This window comes from Spermophilus citellus (assembly GCF_964194105.1).
Source record: "Spermophilus citellus genome assembly, chromosome: 10".
In the NCBI taxonomy this organism is placed as follows: domain Eukaryota; kingdom Metazoa; phylum Chordata; class Mammalia; order Rodentia; family Sciuridae; genus Spermophilus; species Spermophilus citellus.
Genome location: NC_138197.1, coordinates 132,800,355 through 132,823,727, shown reverse-complemented (window position 1 = coordinate 132,823,727; position 23,373 = coordinate 132,800,355). Strand labels below are relative to the sequence as shown.

Sequence of the window (23,373 nt, the reverse complement as noted above, 5' to 3'; positions counted from 1 at the left end):
CAGATGACCGGCCAGCCTCCCTGTTGGGGACAATAATAAAGCTGACCTTGGGGGCTGCAGGAAGGGGAGTCAGCCCACTGGACACCCTGGGCGAGCCTCACACAGCACTCGTTATGGCAGGAGCCTGGCGCTTCAGGAGGGCTGCGTCCTGTCACCTCGCAGGAGAGGAAACTGAGGCCCTGAGGCCAGGCGAGGGCCGGGCAGGGGGCCAGCCTGCAGCCGCTGCCTCTGAGCAGCGCCCGCCTCCCCCAGAGCCTCCTCTGCTCCCCCACCGAGGGTCTGCTCTCCCCGGTTCCCGGACACGGGCGTCCTCAGCAGCCCTGAGGATTCCCTGGAACATTCCTGCTGCAGCCGTGACGTCACCGTCACCGTGGCATCTGCACCAAGGACCTCAGTGGAGGTGAGAAACCCCTCGCTGTGCTCTGGGAACACAGGTCGCGGATCCACAAGGCTTCGCGAGGTCGCAGCTTGGAAGGAAATGAATGCAGCCCACGCAGAGCAGGATCCGCCAGGCCCAGGGTGGATCCGCGATTTCTCCTGCGCTGCTCCCAGCGCAGCTCCCTCGCGGCCCGGGATGGGGTGTGCGTGAAGGAGCCCAGCGCCCAGGACCTCCCTGCGCCTCTCCTCCAGGCGCCCGCCGGTCCAGGCTGGTGAGTGCAGCAGGCCCCAGGCTCCTCCAGCTGTCGGCCTCTGTTTCCAGCTTTTGTCGGAGGCCGCAGCCATTTCCACAGACATGGAGGAGATCTGAGGGCTCGCCTGGTCTGCGTCCTGCAGGAGGCCAGCTGCCCGCTAGGCTCTGTGAGGAAGGCGCACCTCTGGGTCCAGCACAAGATCCTGTGTGACCTCTCCTTCTCTTCCCTGCCAGTTGCCCCTCCACACCTCTGAGACTGTGCCTCCCGCCTCCTCTGGTCCCTGGGCCTAGAGCCTTCCATCTCCCACCTGCTTCCCGCCACCTGCCCTCATTCTGAGCCTGGGCCCCAGATCCAGGCTTCAGACCCCCCAAACACGCTTTCCCCACTAAGACCACTTCTCTTTTTCTTTTGGTCCTGGAGAGTAAACCCAGGGGTGCTTCAGCCCTGAGCCACACCCCCAGCACTTTCTATTTTTCATTTTGAGACAGGGTCTCACTAAGTTGCTGAGGCTGGCCTTGAACCTGCAATCCTCCTGCCTCAGCCTCCTGAGTGGCCGGGATCATGGTCATGCACCAACACACCCGACCCAACCATCACTTCTTCTTAAAATACCGAAGTCAATGTTATTTATGAAACACCACTCGGCGGGTTAGAATTCTACGGAGCTTCCGTTTAGCCAGACACATAACGCTTGGGTTGTGAGGGACTGCTCAGAAAGGTTTTTTAAAAAACCTTAGTGAAAAATTTTCTTCATGGTAGATGGACACAAGACCTTTATTTTATATTCCTGAGACCGGAACCCAGGGCCTCACACGTGCTGGGCAAGTGCTCCACCCCGAGCCCCGGCCCAGCCCTCAGAACTGCTTTGACAAGTCTCTGGATTTGGCTGTGGTCTGGCTTTGCCCCGAGAGGAACCCGTCTGTCAGGGGGCCAGGTCTGGCTGGACTTGAAGGACATGGTCAAGCCCTTGTTGAAAGGGCCCCAGAAGAAAGGGGACCCTGAACTGTCCCTAGGGACCACTCAGAGCAGGAGCCAGAGTTAGAGATGAGGGAAGGAGGTGCGGCCGGGAGGAGGGGCGGGCAGCAGGGAGGCCCGGTCAGCCCCCCACTGGGGGCTCTGGTGCCAGCAGCTCAGATGCCTCAGGAGGCGACTCTCCCCATCCTCAGCCTCCACCCCCAGGCTGGGACCGATGGCTTCTCTAAAGCGAGGGGTTCTTGACCCTGCCGTCCCCTCCGCCTCCTGTGAGCTTCTCCAGGGCTTCTCAGAGTGGCCCAAGGCCGTCACCTGCTCTTTGAAGATGGTGACATTTCTAAGAAGCTCCTTTTGAAAACTTTGCTCCCAAACAGAAGAACTGTCTGGGACCTGGGGACCAGGGCCACACCACTCCAGGGACTCTGCAGCAGTGAACCAGCCAAGCAGCAATTTCACAGTGTCTCTGGGAGGACCCCGGGCACAATCTCAGGCGTGTCCACAGCCCCTTATGACACTGAAGGACCCACAGCACCCTCCAAGTCTGTCCTCTGGGTGACCCACCCCCAGCCACTGTGGTGGCCCGGTCAGCCGCTGCGGGCCGAGCCCTGCGTCCCTCTCTCATGGACGCTAACGTCCCAATGATGAGCTGGTGAAGAGATGCCCCTGTAGGCTGCGACCCGGGCAGCGGGCAGGGAGGCGGGGACGGGCAAGCCCTGCTGGCTCCAAGGACGGAAAGCCACACAGCTTTGTGGTCATGTGAACGTCACCAAAAATCAGACTTCAGGACAAGGAGCCGGAGGACACCAAGCCACCCAGGAACAACACCAGGACAACGTGAGACCAGCCGCCCAGGTGTTCGCCTCCCAGCTGCACAGCGTCCAGCACGGGAAGCCAAGGAGGGTGGAACCGAAGGACCTGGACAGGCCAGCCGGGAGCTCAGACCAGGACCCGCTCCTACTGGCGGTTGACGGAAACCAGCAAAGAGCAGGAGGGAGAGCTGATCAGCTCGACCCATCAATTAACCCCGTAAAGACCTAGACCGCCACCCACACTGCGCTCAGGCACCCAGCTGGGTGGTCACTGCCCCGCCAACTCCCAGGTCTCAGAACCCAACAGTCCTCTAGGGGCTACTATTAAGAATCTCAAGGAGTGTTTTAAAAACGTGGGTCAGCTGAGTGCGGGGGTGCACACCTGTAGTCTCAGAGGCTCAGGAGGCTAAGACAGGAGGATCAAGAGTTCAAAGCCAGCCTCAGCAACTTCGAGGCACTAAGCAACTCAGTGAGACCCTGTCTCTAAATAAAACACAAAATAGGGCTGGGGACGTGGCTCAGTGGCTGAGTGTCCCTGAGTTCAATCCTCAGTACCAAAAAAAAAAAAAAAAAAAAAAAAAAGTGGGACCCTGTGCAGATATTTGCCCTGCTGGCCTCCCAGAACAGAAAATCTGAGAATAGTTACTCATTTGTTCATCTAAAGTTAATACTAAGCCCATCTTATATAAACACGAACATATTTTTTGTGCCTTATGAAAAACAACGGTTTCCTACCTTTACTTGGCACCTGATCTCTGGATCTGTGTCCCCAATGTTTGCCCTGAACGTTGTCTCAAAAGGACCTCAGGGTCTTGGAGCTGTGGGGTGCCCATCCAACCCCACCTCTCATCCGATGCGATGCTTCCTCTCCTTGACTCTGGGTCTCCACCGAGCGAGAACTGGCCTCTCTGCCTCTTACTTCTCTAGGACCCAAGCTCCTTGGAGATGAGAGGGTGATGGACGTGACTGCAGGGGACCCAGGAGCGGGACTGGGGTCACTGTTCACTTGAGAAGCTCGCACGGAGGGTCCCTGATCCGAGGCCCAGGCTGGGTGCTGCAGTGTGGGTCCCTCCGACGGGCGCTGGGCGGGCTGCAGGTCTGCTGAGCCCGTGCAGAGGCCTGCTGCTCTGGGCGAGGAGCCTGGCCGCGCCCTTCTTAACGACACGCTCCCTGCAGCCGGGGCTGCTGCTCCTCAGAGTGACGGAGCACGGTCCCTCAGCTCCTCAGAGCTCCCAGCCACGCTCTGACAGGTGTCACTGCCCCCTCAGAGCAGAGGCAGGTGTCTCTGCCAATCACCATCTCGTTTCTAGACATAGCCCAAGGGAGGCCAGACGGTCGGAGGGCCTGTCCCACCCCACAGGGCCCTGATCTGACTTACCTGCCACCTGCAGGATGCCATGTCTGGCCACATCGTAGAACGGGTGGCTTGTGCTCAGTGCAGGGTCCTGGCCAGCCATGGGCCACGCAGAGCCTTCCCCCAGCACCCAGCGCAGAGGTCCCCTCCCGGTCTCCGCAGCCCTGCAGTAGACAGCGAGCGTTGGAGGAGGTCAGTGGTGTTCTCGGATAAGGGGGGGAGTGTGGGACCCTTCTGAGGTCCTTTTTCTTTTGGGGTACCAGGGATTGAACTCAGAGGCGCTCGAACACTAAGACATATCCCCAGCCCTATTTTGTATTTTATTTAGAGACAGGGTCTGAGTTGCTTAGCGTCTTGCTCTTGCTGAGGCTGGCATTGAACTCGAGATCCTCCTGCCTCAGCCTCCTGAACTGCTGGGATCACAGGCGTGAGGCACCACACCTGGCCTGAAGTCCTTTTCTAAGACAGTCACCTGCCTCTGCTCTGTACCTGCTCTGACACAAACCCACGACGTGCCCACCTGTGCCGGGCACCCATGGTGCACTCTAACTCAGCTGAGCACCCACCATGCTCACCCAGTAAGTAGCACCATGGAGGAGGAAAATAAGACCCAAGGTGAATTCTTCCACACTGGCAGGAGTGGGAACTAAGGCCCAGAGAGCGACTTGCCCGAGGCCACACTGCGGTGGGTCGGGACCTGAGTTCCAGCTCTCTGACCCAGGTCCCAAGAAGCTGCCTGCCTGGCCGCGGAGGAGGCTGGCGCGAAGCCTGGGAGGGCTGGAGTGAGGTAGCAAGGCAGGAGGGGGCTGCCAAGCCACGGCCCTGGGGGAGCCCCCGCTGGAAGGAGAAGGGGACTGGGGGTTGCAAGGTGGGTGTAGGCTCCAGTCCCCGATGTGGCTGAGTCTTATCTGGAAACAGCGTCTTGGGGGCAGTTAGTGGAGACAGGTCATTGTAGATGCAGGGGACCCTAATGCAGTGGCTGGTGTCCATGAGGAGAGCCCGCAGAGGGCTTCCAGGTGTGGTGGAGGCAGAGACCGAGATGGAGCGGCCAGCCCTCCAGGGAGCCACCAGGAGCTGTAAGTGGCAGGAAGGCCCCTCCTCACAGCCTCAGGAGGAGTGTGGTCCTGCCCACACCTGGATCGTGGACTCTGGCCCCCAGAATTGTGAAAGAGTAACTTCTACGTCACCAAGTTCATGATCATTTGTCACAGCAGCCCTGGGAGCCTGGCGAGCGGCTGGGCTTTACCCAGGGAGCCCAGGGGCCTCCTGCCTGCTGCACAGGGCGAGGTTTTTTTGAGCATGTGAATGTATGACCTCCAGGAAGTGGGTCCCCAGGAGGATGTGTGCACTGCCCCTCCCCCTCCACCAGCTGCTACAGGTCCAGCCTGGACACACCCTCCCAGCAGGAGGGGCCCTGGGCCAGACCATCCTGTCCTGGCCCAAGGCTGCCACCACCAGGGTCTGGCAGGGGCGTCTGCCCACTCTCAGGGAGAAGCCCGGGGTGGGGACGCCCTTCCAGGGCCCGGCTGCGTTTTCGTTTCTCCCTGTCTGAACGCCGGCATCTGATCAGAACTTGTCTAATTAAACACAAAGTAAGCTCTGAGTTCCCAGACTCAGCAACCCACGGCGGCACAAACACACGTGGACACGGGGGCTGGTTCACGCGGCACCACGGCCACCGACGGTCCCCAAGGGACACCCACCCGGGAAAGGAGTCATGCCCACAGCCGCCCCACAGGGGCGCCCTGCACAGTGTGCACGTGAGCTGCGGCCACACGGCTCCACACGGTGGGGGGCCTCGCAGTCACGTGGAGCGTCAGACGCAAAACAGGGTGGACAACTCCATCCACGAGGGGTCAACACCGGGCTGGGGACCCGTGGTGACAGGTGCGAGGTGGTGCTGATGGGTGGGCACCAGGGCTTGGGCTGGGCGCCTTCTGTTTCCAGGCTTGGTGCAGGCTGGTCCCCACCTGGGTGAGGACCAGCTCCGCAGGCAAGGCCTGGGCCCAGGGGACACGCAGAGGACTCCTGCTGAGGGCAGGCTGAGCGGGTCCTGGAGCAGGCAGGTCCTGGGCGGAGGACAGCTGCAGAGTCCCTGGCCCTCCAGTGCCTTCAGGAGAAGAGGCAGCCCAGAGGGGACCTGAAACCCAGCCTGCGTGGTGCCATGGGGCCAGCTGGCTGGGGACAGCAAGGTCCCCACCCCAAGGGTGGTCGTGGGGCAGGAGATCAGCGACACGGTCCACAGCCAGTGGACAATGACTTCCTTCCCTGCCTCCAGCCTCCCATGCCCCTCCACAGAGATGGCCATCCTGTGACCTGGCGGCAGATGCCACTGTCACTCGTCTCCGCAGTCGCAGAGAGCAGCTCTGCTGTGTTTGCTCAGGACCCTGTGCGTGGGGATGAGGGGTCAATGGGGGGGAACGCACAGGGGGCTGTGTTAGGGTCTGTAAACAAGTCAAGATGGCGCCTGGCATTTTGCAGAGGGAGTGGCTTGTGAAGTCACGCCAGCGAGCCACTAAGTGTGGAGACTCCTGATTGGTTGACGGCTGTATCTAGTTTATGTTAATGAGGATAAGCTGTGTGGAGTGTATATATACCCCTCCTGTCCTACAGCCTCAGGATACCTAGTAAGAATAGTGTTAGGAGAATAAGATAAATGTATCCACAATAATGGACCTTCTTGCCAAAATACTCCTGTAGGAATATTTTTTGTTGGTAGTACAATAAATAATAAAGGCAACCTTATATCAATTCTATCCAAATGCATATTTTCCATATATGTTTCAATGATTTTTAATGCCTTTCTTGCTTCAGGCGTTAACATTCGGGGTGAATTTGGATCTGATGGACCTTTTGGGATATCAAATAAAGGTCCCAACTCTCTTGTTGGTATGCCTAGATAAGGCCTTATCCAATTTATGTCTCCCAATAACTTTTGAAAGTCGTTAAGTGATTTGAGTTCATCTACTCGTATTTGAATTTTTGGTGGACGGACCATGGTTGAGGATAATAGAACTACTAAATAATTAATTGGAAAATCTAATTGTACTTTATCTATTGCTATCTCTAGATTATAGTTTTTAAATAAGTTTGTAAGTGTGGCATAACATTCTAGCAATGTGTTTTTATCTTTGTGTGCTAACAATACATCATCCATATAGTGAAATATTTGTAGTTCAGGATTTTGATTTCTAAGTGGCTGGATTGCTTTGTTAACATAAATTTGACACATAGTTGGGCTGTTAGCCATCCCTTGGGGGAGTACTTTCCATTCATATCTCTGATCAGGACCTTCATGATTTAGTGCAGGGATAGTAAATGCAAAATGTGGACTATCCTCAGGATGAATTGGAATTGAAAAAAACCAATCTTTAATATCTATAACTAAAACATACCAAGTTTTTGGCAAAGCAGACAATTGAGGAATCTCTGATTGAGCAGGTCCCATAATAACCATCTCATTATTAATGGCTCTTAAATCTTGCAATAATCTCCATTTACCAGATTTCTTTTTAATGACAAAAATGGGAGTATTATAGGGAGATACGGAAGGTTGTAAATGTCCCTCCGCTAATTGTTGTTTGACCAGGTCATGGGCTGCTTGTATCTTTTCTTTAGTCAGGGGCCACTGAGGAACCCATACTGGTCTTTCTGATTTCCAAGTAATTTTTATTGTCTCAGTGGCCCCTTCTGAAAACCCAATCCATGTCTGTCCGTTCTTTGATCTATTTGAATTGGTGCTGCTATAGCTTGTTCTCCTAATCTTTTTTCTTTCCTAAAACCTTGTCTAGCCCTAATAGTGGGCGCATTTGGATTGATGTTATTTGTTAATGTCAAACCTAATTGATCCAGGACATCTCGTCCCCCTAAATTTATAGGAAGATGATCCAATACATATGGTTGTATAGTTCCTTCACATCCTTCAGGATCCTTCCAATCTAATACCATAGCACTTCTATGGGGATTAGTTGCCACTCCTAGGCCTCGAAGCGTTTGAGTGGCTTGTTGTAATGGCCAATGTTTTGGCCATTCTTGACGAGAGATGATGCTAAGGTCTGCACCTGTATCCAGTAGCCCATTAAATTTATGTCCTTGAATATTTAGTTTTAGCATGGGACGAGAATCTAAATTTAAAGAAAGCATAGCCCAATCTACACCTGTGGAGCCTAATCCCCTGGAACCTCTTTCCATAGTACGACTGGAAAATTTATCATGCAGGCTGGGTATTACTAATAACCGTGCTATTCTATCTCCTGGTGAAATTACTGATATACCCCTTGGAGAACTGGCTATAATTTTTATTTCACCTTCAAAATCGGGATCAATTACCCCAGGACTTATTATAAGTCATTTTAGAGTAGAAGAGCTGCGTCCCAATAATAAGCCTACTGTTCCTTTGGGAAGAGGTCCTTTTACCCCTGTGGGAATGATTTGAACTCCCATCTCTGGAGTTAGTACTGCTCTGGCGGAGGTGCAGATGTCCAACCCTGCACTCCCTCTGGTTTGTCTGATGAGGGATCTGATGGACAATGTGTCCTGGGCACTACCCTGATGGGGTTGCTGGGTTCCTCAAGTGCCTTGTATATTTGTGGTCGTGGGCCCAGGAGCATTGGGCCCCCCTGTCCATTTTTTGGCAATGGAGCCCGATGCTTTTCTCCATGATATCGTGGGTAAACACCTGGTCCTTGTCCATTTTTTGATAATGGAGTACCCTCTATGGTGGTTTGAGAACGGCATTCATTAGCCCAATGTCTCCCTCTACGGCATCGTGGGCAAATACCCGGTATTCTACCCCTTTGATACCTAGCTTTGTTAAACTCTCCTCCTATGGGTCAATTCCTTTTAAAATGTCCTGTTTGTTCACAATTGTAGCATGTTTTTGGCCTGGCATCTAAAGCCTGTTGTACTGCAGCTGCCAAGACTTGCCCTTGTTCATTAATATCTCTACATAATTTAATATATGTATTTAAGTCTTCATGTCTCCATGGTCTAATAACCTCTCTGCAGCAACAATTTGCTTGGTCATAAGCCAGTTGTTTTATTAATGGCATTGCTTGATCTGTATCCCCAAAAACTCTGGTAGCTAAGCCTATCTACAAATTCAGCGTAAGGTTCATTAGCTCCTTGTATTACCTTAGATAATTGACCTTGTAAATCTCCATGTCCTTGTAAAGTCTTCCATGCCCTAACTGCGTCTGCAGCAATTTGTGCATATATAGCAGGATCATATTCAATTTGTTGCCGTTGACCCACGTAAGGTCCTTTTCCTAACAACATATCTAGATTTCTTTGAGGGTAACCAGCTGCTGCATTTCGCCTAGCTGTCTCCGTGCAAAATTCCTCATTGGCAACCTTCCATAACAAATATTGTCCTCCATTTAGCACAGATTTACACATACTAGTCCAATCTGCTGGCTCTGCCGCAGTCTAGCTGCCTGCAGCAAAATAGCCGGGGGGTGACGAACAACTTGTGTAGATTGATACAGCAGGAGTGGGAGCCATTTATTGTAGGACAGGAGGGGTATATATACACTCCACACAGCTTATCTTAATTAACATAAACTAGATACAGCTGTCAACCAATAAGGAATCTCCACACTTCATGGCTCACTGGCGCCACCTCACAAACCACTCCCCCTGGCAAAATACCAGGCGCCATCCTGACTTGTTTACAGACCCTAACAGGTCTGCAGGGTGGGGTGGTGTGGGGCGGCCTTGGGGGCACCTGGCAGGCACCAGCAGCCCTGGCAGCAGGTGGACCTGCAATGGAGGTGGACGGGCACCCCGTGGGGACTTGAGGGGGGATCAGCATGGATGAGGTGGGGGCTGGACAGAGGGGACAGGGTAGGGCCGTGGGTGGGCTGAGGGAGGGGCTCTCATGAGGAGATTCACAAAGCAACCCAGAGGTGCTCCTCGCCTTGCGCCTTAGGAGGACGGTGTCACGGGTCCTGCCCCAACAGAGGCCCGCTGCCCCTAGACCTGGCTCACGCAACACGTCTCTCCCGAGCGCCCACAGCTGGGACTCAATAAAGCCTCAATAATTCAGAATAAAATTTACACCAATGAAGACTCCGAGACAGAGCGATGCAGGAACCTCAAGACTGTCACAGAAAGTCACAGCACCCAAGGGGGGACGTGGTCTCGGAGGCCCCACTGTCCTGGAGAGAGAGGAATAATTAAATCAGCACAATGAGGCCTTCAGATCCATAAGGACTCTGGGAGTCTCTGGAAATGGCTTCCTTGGGGACACCTTCAGGTGATGGGTGTCTCCGACTCAAACGTGGCCACTTGGCTCTGGAGGGGACCCCTCCACCCTGATTCACATACGGGGAACAGAGGGGCCTCCCAGAGCAGCCAGGATAAGGGAGGCTGCCAGCCTCTGGTGGGGCGAGGTTCGGGGTCAAAGGTAAGCAGGTGGAAATGTGGCCCAACTGGGCAGTGAATGAGGGTGCGGGTGGCCAAGGAAGCTGATTCCCCAAATCCAAAGTAGCTACGTCATGTGGAAGGACAGGTTGTTCAACTACGACCTCTGGGGGAAAAACAGCCCAAGTACTAAATGTTTCCCTGCGGGGAAGACTCATGTCCCTCGGAGTTTGGACACTGTCCTGGGTGTCTGTCCCCACATCATGGTCAGGCAGGTTGGAGGGGAGAGGTGGCCAGGTCCACCATAGGGTGACACCCAGGCAGCTGGATCCTCCCCAGCTCTGCTGAGCCGTAACTCAGGCCAGCTCAGCTGGCAGGTAGGACGTCGGGGTCAAGCAGCCGACACTCTGGTGCTCATTTCCTTTCAGCCATGCGGCTGCCTCAGAGACTGCATCCCCTCGGGGTGCCTATTAAACACTAGCCCCTCCTGACTGACCAAGACAGAGCAGCCAGGAAAACGATCCAATGGCACACAGTCAGACCACCTGGATAAGCTTCAGCAGCTACCCCGACCTCTCTGCATCTCCACTTCCTACTTTAGGAAAGACAACGGAGACAATAAGGTTCCCTTCTCACAGAGATATTATGAGGATTCATTGAGATAATGCAACAAGCTGCCTGTCACATGGCGGGTTGGCAGTGAATGTTCTCACGGCCATCATCATTACCATTTTAAAAGGTAGGCAGATTTCACATGGCTTCACTAGAGCCAGACCATCCTGATGTCACCAACAGCTGTCCCGAAGAGCACTCTGGAAAACACTCTGGCTGAGGTGTAATTAGCTAAAACCAAGCTTTTAGGGTCTATGAGAAGGGCACAATTCCCATATAAAAGCACTTGGGTACTTCAATTCAATGACTAGAACACCGAGCTTACAAAGTAGATGTCTTCAAATACAGACATACAACCAATGCTACAGCTCGAGACAAGACAACACTACAGACCCTACAGACGTCCAAACACTGTGAGGGGGTCTACCAAGTGGCCGCGCCAATACATTCACCAACCCAGACAAGACAGACGCACAACTCTGCCAGAAAATAAGGAAATACCCCCAAACTGGTTTTATATGGCCATCGTTACCCCAATGCTAAAACCAAAGACAACAAAACTATAGCCCAATATTGCTCATGAACATAAACATGAAAATCATAAACAAAATATTGACAAATCAAAGCTAGCAATATCCAAAAAGTATAATCTATCGTTTCCAAGTGGAGTTTATTTCAGTTGTGCAAAGATGTTTTAACATTTAAAAAATCAACACAGTTCACCATAGAAACGGGGGTGGGTGGGAATGAGCATCTCAATAAATGCAGAAAAATATTTGACAAAATTAAAGATATGTTCAATAACAAAAACTAGCAAAATTAAGATCTTTTAAACTTGATAAAGAGTGACTACAAAAAACCCTGCAGTTAACATCATACTCAATGGTGAAAGACCCAAACTTGCATAGCAGTGATAGTCCTCCTCACCACTTCTGTGCACCAGTCTACACAAGGGCCCACCCATCGCAACAAGAAAAAAAGCAAAAGGCACACAAATTGGAAAGAAAAATAAATAAAACTTTCCCTACATGATATCTAAGCAGAAGATCCTAAGGAATCTACAAAAGATCTACTTGAACCAATAAACAAGGGGAACAAAAAAGATTAAGGAGAAGAGTCAATATGTAAAAATCCATTATATTCCTAAATACAAGCAATGAACAAATTGGAAATTAAAATTAAAAGTTCACTAACAATATATATATAAAAAATTTCAAAATACCTAGGGATAAAAACAAAAAAAGTGTCTAATCTGAACAAAAAAAACTACAAAATGTTAAAAAAAAATCAAAGGGTCTAAATAAATGGGTAAGTATACTATGTTCATGGATTAAAAGACACAGTACTCTAATGATCTCAATTGTCTTCAAACCAATCTGTAGAATCAAACACAGTCCTCAAGGAATCCCTAGTGGACTTTTCCTAGAAATTAATAAACTGATTCCAAAATTTATGTACAACTGAAAATGACCTACAAGAGCCACAGTAAGTTTAGAAAGAAAGAGAACTGAAAAACTTCAATTTCAAACCTATTGCAAAGTTACCATAATCAGAACAGTGTGGTGTTGTCATAAAGAGAGACCTGCAGCATGCAGATCGGTGGAGCACACAGAGTCCAGAAATAGCTAGACACATTTAAGGTCCAACAATTTTCAAGTTTGGAGATGGTGGTGCACACCTGTAATCCCAGCAACTTGGAAGGCTGAGGCAGGAGGATTGTAAGTTTGAGGCCAGCCTCAGCAACTTAGACCCTGTCTGAAAATAAAAAATAAAAAGAGCTGGGATATGGTTCAGTAGTAAAGGGCCCCTGGGTTTAATCCTTAGTACAAAAAAAGAAAAAAAAAAAAAGATACAACAGCTTCAGGCAAAGACCTGGGCAGTCATCAGAACCATCGGGTGAGGGAGACAGGGAACAGGCTGTCCACCAAGGGTCAAAGCTGATCCCCACCCAGGTCATTCCCACTGCAGGGGAAAATGCAGCTCAGGGTGGGGACCCTGGAGGTCACCAGCTCAGCCAAACCAGCAAACCCAGCACCAAGAGTGGGACGGCCCGAGATCCCAGGCCGCCCGCCAGTGCACTCCAACAGCAAGCTCCAGCGGGGGAAGGCTGCCCGCCCAGGAGGCTGAGCCTGACCCTCACTGAGCCCCAGCAACAGTGTTCAGGGCACAGGAAATCCCTACCATGAGAACACGGGTGGGGAGATCAGACCCAGAACCAGGCGCTTTCTAGGAGCCGACGGCCTGGCCTCTTGAGAAGTCGAGGTTATTTAAGAAACAGCAGGTGGGCCAAGGGGACCCATTTAGGTGGAAGGAAGCCTAAGAGAGGCCCATGCAGGGCAGGAGGCCCAGGGGTTCTGGTTCACGTGCTTTTAGGGTATTCATCTCTTTGTTTATGGTGCTGGGGATTGACCCTAGGGGTGCTTCGCACTGAGCTGCATCCCCAGCCCTTTTATTAAATCTTGAAGTAAGGCCTCCCTAAGTTGTCCAGGCTAGCCTTGAACTTGCACTCCTCCTGCCTCAGCCTCCCCAGCCTGAACGCTCCTGGACACATGGAGCAGGTGGCCTGAGTTGTCAACAATATTAAGGAATCACCGCCGACTCTCTCAGGTGTGGTAACGGCACTGGGCCACACAGGAGATGCTGCGTGTCCAGGAGATGCACGGTGCTGAGACACCCCTCCACTCACTGCCCAGGAGCCCGGGGGCAGAGAGGGGGAGTGAGCAGCCGTGAAGCACCCTGCAGTTTCCAAACGGAGGGATAAGCCTGTTCTTGGCAAGGTGTCCCCAACGTTCTCAGGGTCTCAAAGACTTTCCTAGCAGCAGAGGGGGAGGGACAGGACTGAGGAGGCAGCCCTGGTTCTGCCCCATGAAGTCCAGGCTCCGCATCTATCAGGAGCAGGCCTGAGGCTTCAGAGGGGCCTGCTCAGGGTCCCCAAGGTCCGTAGCAAGCCCTGCGCCTCCTCTGAGCCTCCCCCGCCCCATCTGAGCCGTGAGACAAGCAAGAACCTGCCCAGCTGCTCGCTGACCTGCGGCCAAACCCAGGGGCTGCCAGGGCACTGCTGGGGACGCCTCCCCGAGCAGGAGGGAGGAAGGGCGCGCGCGCGCGCGCACACACGCACACACAGGCTCTGTGTGTCACCTGCAGCTCTGGGCCATCTACCTCCAGCAAGCCCCCTGGGTGACATTCCTTCCTGCTCCAGGCTACAGACCACGGGGTCCACATCAGTCCCCAAAGACACACGTCTCACGCCAGAACCCTGACCTGCTGCCACCTCTGCCCGAAACCCTCCCTGGGCCGACCTCTGTGTTTCCTCCGTCGCCTGATCCCGGGCCGCAGCCTGAGGACGGAGCAGTGACATCGCAGCCCCACCCACCCCATGCCCCGCTGTGCAAGCTCAGGCTGGGGTTCACCTCCCTGGTGGGGTGCAGGGCCCTGGGGGACAGACAGGTGGCCCCACGTGTCCTGCCTGGGCCCCGCTGGCCCCTCTCCAATCGGGAGCCCAGCCCCTCCTCCACACTCAGCTTCCCGGGGCTGGGGAGCAGCCAGGGCTAAGGGGCAACACCCCGGCCTGGAACCTGCACCCTGAGGGGGGCCACCAACCTGCTGAGCCAAGGAGCCAATCTCACCCACCCCAGGACGTGGCCCCAGGCAGCTGGCGGGGAGAAGCCCTGGGGGGCTCCACAGTCAGGCCATGTGTCCCTTGTCCCTAGCAAGCCCTGGCCACTGGACACAGATGAGGGCTGCTCCTATCCCCAGGTGATACCCATGTCCCTGGGGGCTCCCCATCACCCCGTCGGTCCATTTAAACCCCACGACGGGAGGAGGGACTCCCCACTCTTGATGTTGGGAAGAGCAGGAAGCTCCAGCCCAGGACTCCGCCACAGCCTCAGCGCCCCAGCCTCCCCCAGAGCCTCCCCCAGCCTCCCCCAGAGCCTCCAGAGCCCTTTCCCTGGGCCAGCCTGGAAACCGGCTCCGTCAGGGACATGCTTCAGCACCAACCTCCGCAAGCCAAACAGCAGCACCAGAGTGGGCTTCTGGAGGCCAGGCCCACACGGCTCCCCCTCCCCCAAGGCAGGGGTACGGTCCCAGGAGGGGGACACGTCTGGACATTCTTGTTTCAAAGCCTTGCAGGAGGCTCTGGACCCAGGGAACCTTCCCCTGCTCCCGTCAGCCCTCCCGTCCTCCCTGCCACGTGCAACCCCAGAGGGCCCCGTGAAGCCCTGGTGGTCCCAGAGCCAGCTGCCACCTGGGGCCACCCAGGGGCCACCAGGCCACCCAGCTGTACAGAGTCCAAAGCCCCTGAGGCTAGGAAGCTGTGTTCTCCTTGGACTCTGCTTCCACCTGCCACGGTGACAGTGGCTTCCTTTTCCTAGCACAGGACCTTCTGTCTGGATCAGTCACCTCCGAGCACAGGTGGCCATGGGAACCCGGCCTCGCTGCAGCAGGGGGCAAGGGGGTGCTGGACAGTCCCGAGCCTCCCCACCACCGTCCTACGGCAGGGCCAGGTGAGTTCTCCTGGTGTCCACGATGCCTGTGGGCTTGGACCAGTGGCCACCAGCCTCCCTCTGCCCCTTATGTGTGTGGACAGGTCCCTGCACCCATCGAGGGCCCAAGGAGGCAGGAGGCCAGCGTCCTACCCCCCACGTGCCACACAGCTGCCCAGGAGCCCAGGGCGGGGCAGACTGGCTGGAGGTCCCTGGGGAGCAGCGGGTCACGGGTGAGCGGCTGCAGCAGCCTGTGGGGGCCCTTCCGGGTGCAGCAGGTGTCTGGTCACACACTGCCTCAAGGAGCAGTGAAGGTGTTTGTGGGTGAGCTTCGAATCTGAATCAGGCGGCTTGAGTGAAGCATGACCCTCCCTAACGTGGGTGGACCCCAACCCAGTGAGGACCTTCAGAAAGTCCCAACCTACAGGACCTGGTGGGGCTCCCCTACGATCCCAGCTCCTCCTGCTATCTCAGCTACTTAGGAGGCTGAGGCAGGAGGATTCCAAGTTGGAGGCCAGTTTCGGCCACTTAGTGAGACCCTGTCTCAAAATAAAATAAAAAGGTCTGGGGTTGTAGCTCAGGGTGGAGCACTCGCCCAGCCTGTGACGGCCCCGGGTTCCATCCCCAGCACCGCCAAAGGAAAGAAAGGAAAAAATCCCAACCCAATAATGCACGGTTGTTTCTGGAAGGAGCCCCATTCTGAAGTTATCTACCCCCCCTTGGGTCACCATCGTGACATAAATCGGGTGTGGCTGAAAGGGTCTGGGTGGGGACCAGAAGGTGCTGGCTTGCTCAGCAGTGCCAGGGTGTCCGGCTCTGCAGGAGCCAGGGAGACGACGGGGCCCAGGGCCTCGGCTCGCAGGCAGGCGCCCCGCCCCCTGCTTCAGACCCCTTTCTTTTCAATCACGAAGCCCCGCCTGGGGTCCAGGCTGTCCACCCTCTGACCACACCAGGCCCTGGCATCCAGGGCCACCCCTCCCGGCTCTCAACCAGGGATGGGTGGCTGCTCATCTCTGGCTGATGGTCCCCATGGGTCCTGAGCGCTGGGCTCAGACAGGACCCTGGGACCCAGTGCAGGACCTGGTGTGCCTGGCCCCCACACACGGGAAGAAGCAGCAGCAGGAGTGACCAGACGCTGAACAGCTCTTCTCCTGGACAAGAGGCTTCAGGGCATGAGCCCAGCACCCCTGCCTTCCTCAGGGACCCGAGTCCCCCACCTGCTGTCACCCCTGACTTCGTTGCCTGGCCCAGAGGCCTACGCCAGGGTGGGGACGAGGACCCTCAGCTCTGCTGGGCTGGGCGGGCCGCAGCCCTTCTGGGAGCCAGACCTGCATGGGGCCAGCCCGCCCGCGCCTCATGCAAAACAGATTTCAAATCACCCAACCGTTCTATTTATAATTCATAGCAAAATGGTTTGTTGCTGTAAAAATATATTTGCACATTACACAAATAGGCCCTGCCAGCAATTATCTTAATGCTGTAGCTACAATTAACACCTACTTACCTCGGGCAAATTAGCACCCAATTTAATTTGAGTGGCGCGTCCGCAGCTCGGCTCTCATAGGGGACCAGCAGTCTCACGGAGGGCTCCGGAGGGACAAGGGGAGGGCCACGGCCACCAGGGCCTCACCCCCAGGCCCAGGGAGAAAGGGTCACAGGGTCACACCAGTCTCAGGTGCTGAGATCGGATTCTGGGAGGCAAAGGGGCTGCAGTCGCTGGCTGGGCCGTCACCAGCACCCACAACGAGCAATTTTCTCCCTCTTGTGTCCGCTATGCCACTAATTTGCGGACCAGACCCCACTGACCACTCGCACCACCCACCTCAGGGCCTCCTGCTGCTGGCAGGCAGGCGGCCCGTGCCCACCACCGTCCAGGTGGGGTGAGGCTCTAGAACCGGGCGGGACATCCAACAAGCGGACCTGCTTCCCCACCTTGCTGGGGCCTGTCCACAACCCCCGGGGGCCCCTGGACTGTCTGCTGAGGGCCACCCCCACCTCCTGCCCTGCTTGCTCTGTTCCTGAGTCGGGGGCCGCTGGGGGCTCTGCTACAGTCGCTACTGCTCATACTCAGGCCTGGGGATGGATCCTGGACCCCACCTCTGCCCTGAGGGGTGCTCCGCCCTGTGCTCTCCATCCCAAGCCACACCTCAGGCTCCCACCTGTCCCCTGACTCCAAACTTGACCATCCCAAGGCCTAAGAAGTGCTCCCAAGTAGCCCTCTTTATGTCAAGGGCTTCCTAGAGCTCTTGGAACAAGATCCAAACCCCTGCCAGAGTCTGAAGGACCCTCTCACCTGGCCCATCATGCCCTCCTCTGCGCTAGCCACACGCCTCCAGACTGCTCTTCCCACACACTGAGCTGCTCCGGCCTCAGGGCCTTTGCACCTGAAACACAGGCCCCTGCACAGAGGAGAGACCCGTGATCCAGAGGTGGCTTCTGCTGTCATGGTTGGCCAAGGTGCAGGACAGTCATTCTGTCTTAATTCAAGGCCAGCTGACCCTAGCCTCCTCAGAAACTAAAGAGGGGCCCTCAAGGCCCCCCCAGACTCACCCTGACCTGCAGATGCCGCTTCACAGAAAGCCCTGGCTACAGGTGGGCCAGGTCAAATGCCGCCCCTCAATGCAGCGGGTTCCGGGCACTTCAAGGCAAGTCTGAGTCCTCTGTGACCATGTCCCACCACCCCAGACCTCTGGGTGGAGGTCCCTGGCTCCTGAGCTGGCTGCTGTGGGTAAGCAGCGGGGTCAGGGTGTCACGGGGGGCCCAAGTCACCCCGATGAGTGGCACCTGCTCAGACGCTGCCTCCTCACCTGTCAGCCCCACCTGCGAACACCAGGTGGCTCCCAGGAGGACTGGCCAGTGACGTCCCCCCATGAGGCCAGCTCAGGGCGCTCATCTCAGCTGCCCGTTCTCAGGGGGTGTGGAAGTGGAGGGGGTCCCCGGGGAGCAGAGGCTTGGGCTCGAGGGGTCAGAAAGGGCGACTACAACGCGTGGGCCTCGTTTGGATCCTGATTTTACAAAAAAACGAAAAGAAACTGTGATACTTGAAGTGACCGGGAGTTTAGTTTGCATGCCGAGTGGGCACTGGAGGGAAGGAGGGCTTCTTGCTAATTGTTTTAAGCATAAAAGTATCGCAGTCATGTTTAAAAGACGGGTTTGAGCTTGATCTCGCCATTTCGCAACGCATCGTGTCTAAAAACCTCACAATGAGCCCCGTGAATACGTATGATTTGCACTCATCAATTACACCTTATAAAGTTGGGAGAAATAATTTTTAAAAAACGACAATTCTCACTACGATATTTATGGAGCCTGAGGTCTGGGAACTACTTGCAAATGACCTAGGGGCAGGAGTGGGCAGGAGTGGGCAGGGGCAGGTGCCCAGCCCAGGGCCCTCCTCATCCTGCTGCCTCTGAATATCAGAAATTCTCCATAAGTTAAAAGGAAAACTTGAATCAATAAACCTTCTATATTAATGCAGAGTATCCTCCAGGGTGGGCACCGGGGCTGGAGGGACGGCAGGAGCCTGCTGCAGGGCTGGGGTCCCAGACAGCACAGGGCCCAGGCGGGAGGCATTGGGCAGCTCCCGGGGCCCAGGCTCAGTCCTCTGCAGACCACAAACCGGCAGCCAGGCCCAGGCGGCCGGCCAGTGTCCTTCAGGGTTCCCTGGTTAGTTCCAATCTTATGACTGGGGGGGGGGGCGGCGCGGGGGAGTGCGGGGGGGGGGGGGAGGGAGGGGCCGCTCCCAGGAGGTTCTGGAATCCCGACCAACCAGACCAGTTCCTTCCTCCCCTCAAATGGACTTTTCACTTCTTGCTCTACAGACAGAACCACGTATGTGGCCTGCGTGGAAGGGACCAGCTGCCCGCAGCTCCTCATCTCCCTAAGAGCTGCTCCCACGGCCAGCAACACAAAGACTCAGAATGGAGTCCGCCCTGTGCAGGTGCCTTGGGCTACCCGCTTGTTGAACATCCCGGTAACCCTGTGAGTAAGAACCCTGTCCCCACCTAGGAGGAGCAGACAGAGAGGCTAGCAGCTGACTTCAGATCACACAGCCTGGCAGGGACCACAATAGCCTGCTGGTTTAGGATGCTCCTGAGAGGGGACACACATGCCCAGAGACGTGACCAAGTGAAAGCCCCTTGGCCAGGCCCACTGTCCTCGGGGAACCCCCAAACCTGAACAGCATTGGCTGCCAGAAGTTCCAGGGAGACTCCTGCTGCTGCCATGGGACAGGGGCACTGTGCACGCTCACCGCTGCCCTGCGGGGGGCGGAGACAGGGGCACTGTGCACCCTCACCGCTGCCCCACCCACAGGGTGCATTTTCCTCCTTGAGCATCAGGTTTAACCTAGGCACCAAGGGGGGAGCTAAACAATTTATCTGGAAAGAAATGGAAAACATCACTGTTCTGCCCAGTGGTAATTTCACATGGACTTGAGGGCAGACACCAGAGACGTGACCAAGTAAAAGCCCCTTGGCCAGGCCCACTGTCCTCGGGGAACCCCCAAGGCAGACACCTGCAGCCGTGGGGACCCTGTCACCACACCACAGCTGGCTCCCAAGCCTGGCTTTCCACCCAGCCACAGTGTGACTAGCCCTCTCCTCATCTGTGAATGTGACAGAGAAGACCAGCCTCGGGAGGCTGGGTGAGCAGGGGATGACTGGCTGGCCAGCAGGGTGCTTCCTGACTCCTCCGAGACCCCCGCCTGCCAGCTGCCTGTGCTTCGGTTTCCCCACCAGTGAGATGAGGGTAAAATTGGGGGACGGGTGGGCTTCCACTGAGGGAAAGAGAGAACAACATGACCTCCAGGTGACCAGAGCTCTTTGCGTCCCCTCTTGAACTGCACCCTGACCATCTGCACCCCTGGGGCAGCAGAACTTTGCCAGGGATGCATAGCCTTGGCCTTCCACATTTCAATGACTCTGTGATACTTATCATGTACACCCACCCCACTGTCAGGTAGGCGAAGGCACTTCTGTCCCCACCACACCTTGAACCCTCCTGGCCATCTAGACACCTCTGCCTGCTCAGTTCCACCTGAAGACCTCCTCCTACGGGAGGCTCTCCCTGGCCTCCCCAGCCTCTGACTTCTCTCACACAGGGTTCAGGCCCTGAGCCCTGAAACCAGGGACCAGGCTGGGCTCAGCCCAGGTGCCCCTCCCCTGCTGGCAGCGGTAGGGGGAAGGGTCAGCCAAGGCATTCCACAAGGACCTCACAACACGGTCCTGAAACCCCCGCACGGAGGCCAGCTCGGGGGACCTCTGCTTCCAGATGGCTGAGCCAGTGAAGTTCTGAGCTCTCACTTGAACACTGCGTCTCACCGACAGAAGGAAGCGGAGAATTCACAGCCTCTGCCACAGAACCTAAGTGGGCAGCCACCAGGCAGCCAGGCGGTCCCCACTGGGGCCTAAGGAGGACTCAGGAATTCCACCCCTCCCCCAGCGGCCTCCGCAGTCCTCCTGCAGGGGCCCCAAAGCTCCCTCGAGGCGGGACACTCCGCGCCAGGGCTCAGGGAAAGCGAAAGTAGCCAGCGGTGGCTCCCCCGGGGCGACCCGAGGCCGCCGATGGGTCTGCACCTCTGGCTCGGTTCGGCCGGCCGCGGTGTGCGGCGCTGGCGGCCCGGCCTGGCCCGGGTTTGACTCCGCGCGCTCGGCCGCCTCATCTGCGAAGCGGGAGCGGTGACACCAGCTGGCAGGTTCGGGCGCGGAGCCGAGGGCCCGTGCAGCGCGATAGCGGCGCATCTGAGCGCCCCTCGTCCGGGAAGAGTGGCGACGGGAGGACGATGGGGGGACGGACACGGCGGGAGGGGGTGGACGCCCGGGCGCCGGAGGGGCCGGGCAGAGGCGAGGGCAGCGCGCCCAGGGCCGCCGGAGGCCGTGCGCGCCACGCGTCCCCTCGCGGGCCGGTCCCCCGGGGGGGCCCCGCGAGCGCGTCGCGACTCACCTGGCCTCCGCGCGTCCCAGGCTCACTGACCACGCCCCGGACGCGGCTCCTGGGCAGGCCCCGCCCCTTGCCCTCACCCCGCCCCTCGCTCTCGCCCTTGCCGCCGCGCGTCCTGGGCCTGGCACCCGCCTTGCGCCGCCGCCGGTGGCTCCTCCCGGCCAGCTCCGACCTGCAGCTGGCACCTGACCTCCGCCTCGCGCGTCCCTCCCGCATCGCACCCGCGCGCCTTCCTCGCCGCCCAGGTCAAGGATGCGCCATCCGAGGAGCCAAGGGTGCGATCTGCGCGCACTCGAGGGGAAACCACCCAGGAGCCCCCGAAGCGCCTTCTGGGCCTGGCGCCCAGCGCACTACCCCGGGTGCTGAGGGGTCCTTGTGGCAACAGGGGCTAGGTGGTCCCAGAGGCAGCCCTAAACCCTCCTGCCCATGGGCACGTCACTGCCCCCATCCTGAGAGTCACATGCTGGGGACTTGATCATGACTGGGGAGACTTAATCCTGAGGCCCCAGCTGGGGACTCAGAACACTCGGAGGTGCCTTGTCCCTCCAGGGCTCAGCAGAGGATTCTCCCGATGTCCTGTGATATTTCCCGTGCAGCTCCACAAGGTGGGGCTCGGAGGGTGGGTGTGCCAGGGCCCTGTCCGCTGCCCACCTCTCTGGCTGCACTGCCTGTGCCTCCTAGTGGCCTGATCCTGGTCTCCCTGACCTCTGAAGATCCACATCCATCCAGGGCCCTGCCTCCTTCCACCCACATTTGTCCACCAGGGGCGCAGATCTCACCCAGCCGCTGCTGCCTGCACCCTGATGACCCCTTACTGGCTCCTCCCCATGCCCAGGCTCCTGCTTCTACCAGCCTGCAGGACACCTGGGCCTGGAGGTCTTGGCCAGCAGCTCAGGGGCTCCAGGGTCCCCAGGGTCCCTCTCCTGCCTTCCCATCTCCTTCTTCCATGGGCCCCCTCCAAACCCTTGGCACCCACATGTGGGCCATGGCGAAGCCCTGGTGGCTCCTCCTTCCAAAGGCCTCAGGTGCCACCAGGCTCCTCACCCAGCCCTGGGCCAGGCCCCTCCCAGCGTCTGCTTCAGCACAGCAGCCAGGGGCCCTTCCTGAGGATCCTCCAGGTGTCTGAACGTCTCCTCCCCATCCCTCACACTGCTGGGGCAGCTCCACAGTCCCCCACTGTCCCACATGGCTGTGGGCAGCTCCAGGATCTCCCGGTCCCTGGTTGCCAGCACACATCAGCCGAGACAGTTGCCCCTCCAGTGGGGTGATCTGATTGCAGGGGACAATGGGCATAAATAGCCCCTGCCACAGCCACTGCTTCAGGGCTAAGCCCACCAGCACAGGTCTTGACTGGCCACCGTGGCAGAGTATCCTGCTGGACGTGGCCTGCATGGGTGGGGAAAGAGAAGACCCTGCTGGCTGCCCCTCCCCCGACCTGGATGAGGAAGTTTGGCACACTGAGAGCCCGAGCCCTGGGGACAAGAATCTCCTACTCATCCTTCCCTGGGCTCACGGCTGTGTCCCTAAAACAAAAGGCAGATTAACAAAAGCGCAGGGATGTGGCTCAAGCGGTAGCGCGCTCGCCTGGCATGCGTGCGGCCCGGGTTCCATCCTCAGCACCACATACCAACAAAGATGTTGTGTCCGCCGAGAACTAAGAAATAAATATTAAAAATTCTCTCTCTCTCCTCTCTCACTCTCTCTTAAAAAAAAAAAAGCGGGGTACAAACTAATGTGTGTGTGTGTGTGTGTGTGTGTGTGTGTGAGAGAGAGAGAGAGAGAGACTCAGAGCCTTCCTAAGAGATGAAGACGGTCGACACAGGGACGCGTGTGTTTGTGCTCAGGTTGGGTGCAGAGCAGGAGGTGGTGGGGAACAGGACTTGTGATTCGGGAGTCGGCCATGCCGGTCTAGTCAGATTCCTCTCTGTGTCCCTGGGTCTTGGGAGATAAGGATGTCACTTTCCTCTGGGTGTAAGCGGGCACCTCCCAGATGATCAGGGAAGAAAGGAAATGGGAAGGCTCTTGAGAGGGACCTTCCTGCTTCTTTTTTCTCAAATGCCACGGTGCGTATTTTTTGGGGTAGTATGTCCTGTCTCCTTCACTAGGAAGCCATCTTGTGACCACTAAGGGATCTAGGCTTAGGATGAAGCAAAAATGGCAAGGAATACCTTTGGTGACATTTCAGAGTTCCTGGATCAAACCTACCC

At 56.6% G+C, this 23,373-nt stretch overlaps 1 protein-coding gene across 4 annotated transcripts in view; it reads right to left on the bottom strand.

Annotated features, from left to right (window-relative positions):
* Positions 1-23,373, bottom strand: part of LOC308658900 (proline-rich protein 5) — a 114,606-nt gene that overhangs the window by 38,802 nt on the left and 52,431 nt on the right. For 3 of the 4 annotated variants that reach the window (XM_081311829.1, XM_081311830.1, XM_081311827.1), the window contains one exon: positions 3,792-3,931. In XM_081311829.1, coding sequence (XP_081167955.1) covers positions 3,792-3,931 — 140 coding nt within the window. Of the gene's footprint in view, positions 1-3,791; positions 3,932-21,169; positions 21,355-23,373 lie in introns of those variants that run through there. The other variant, XM_081311831.1, reaches the window with a different exon arrangement.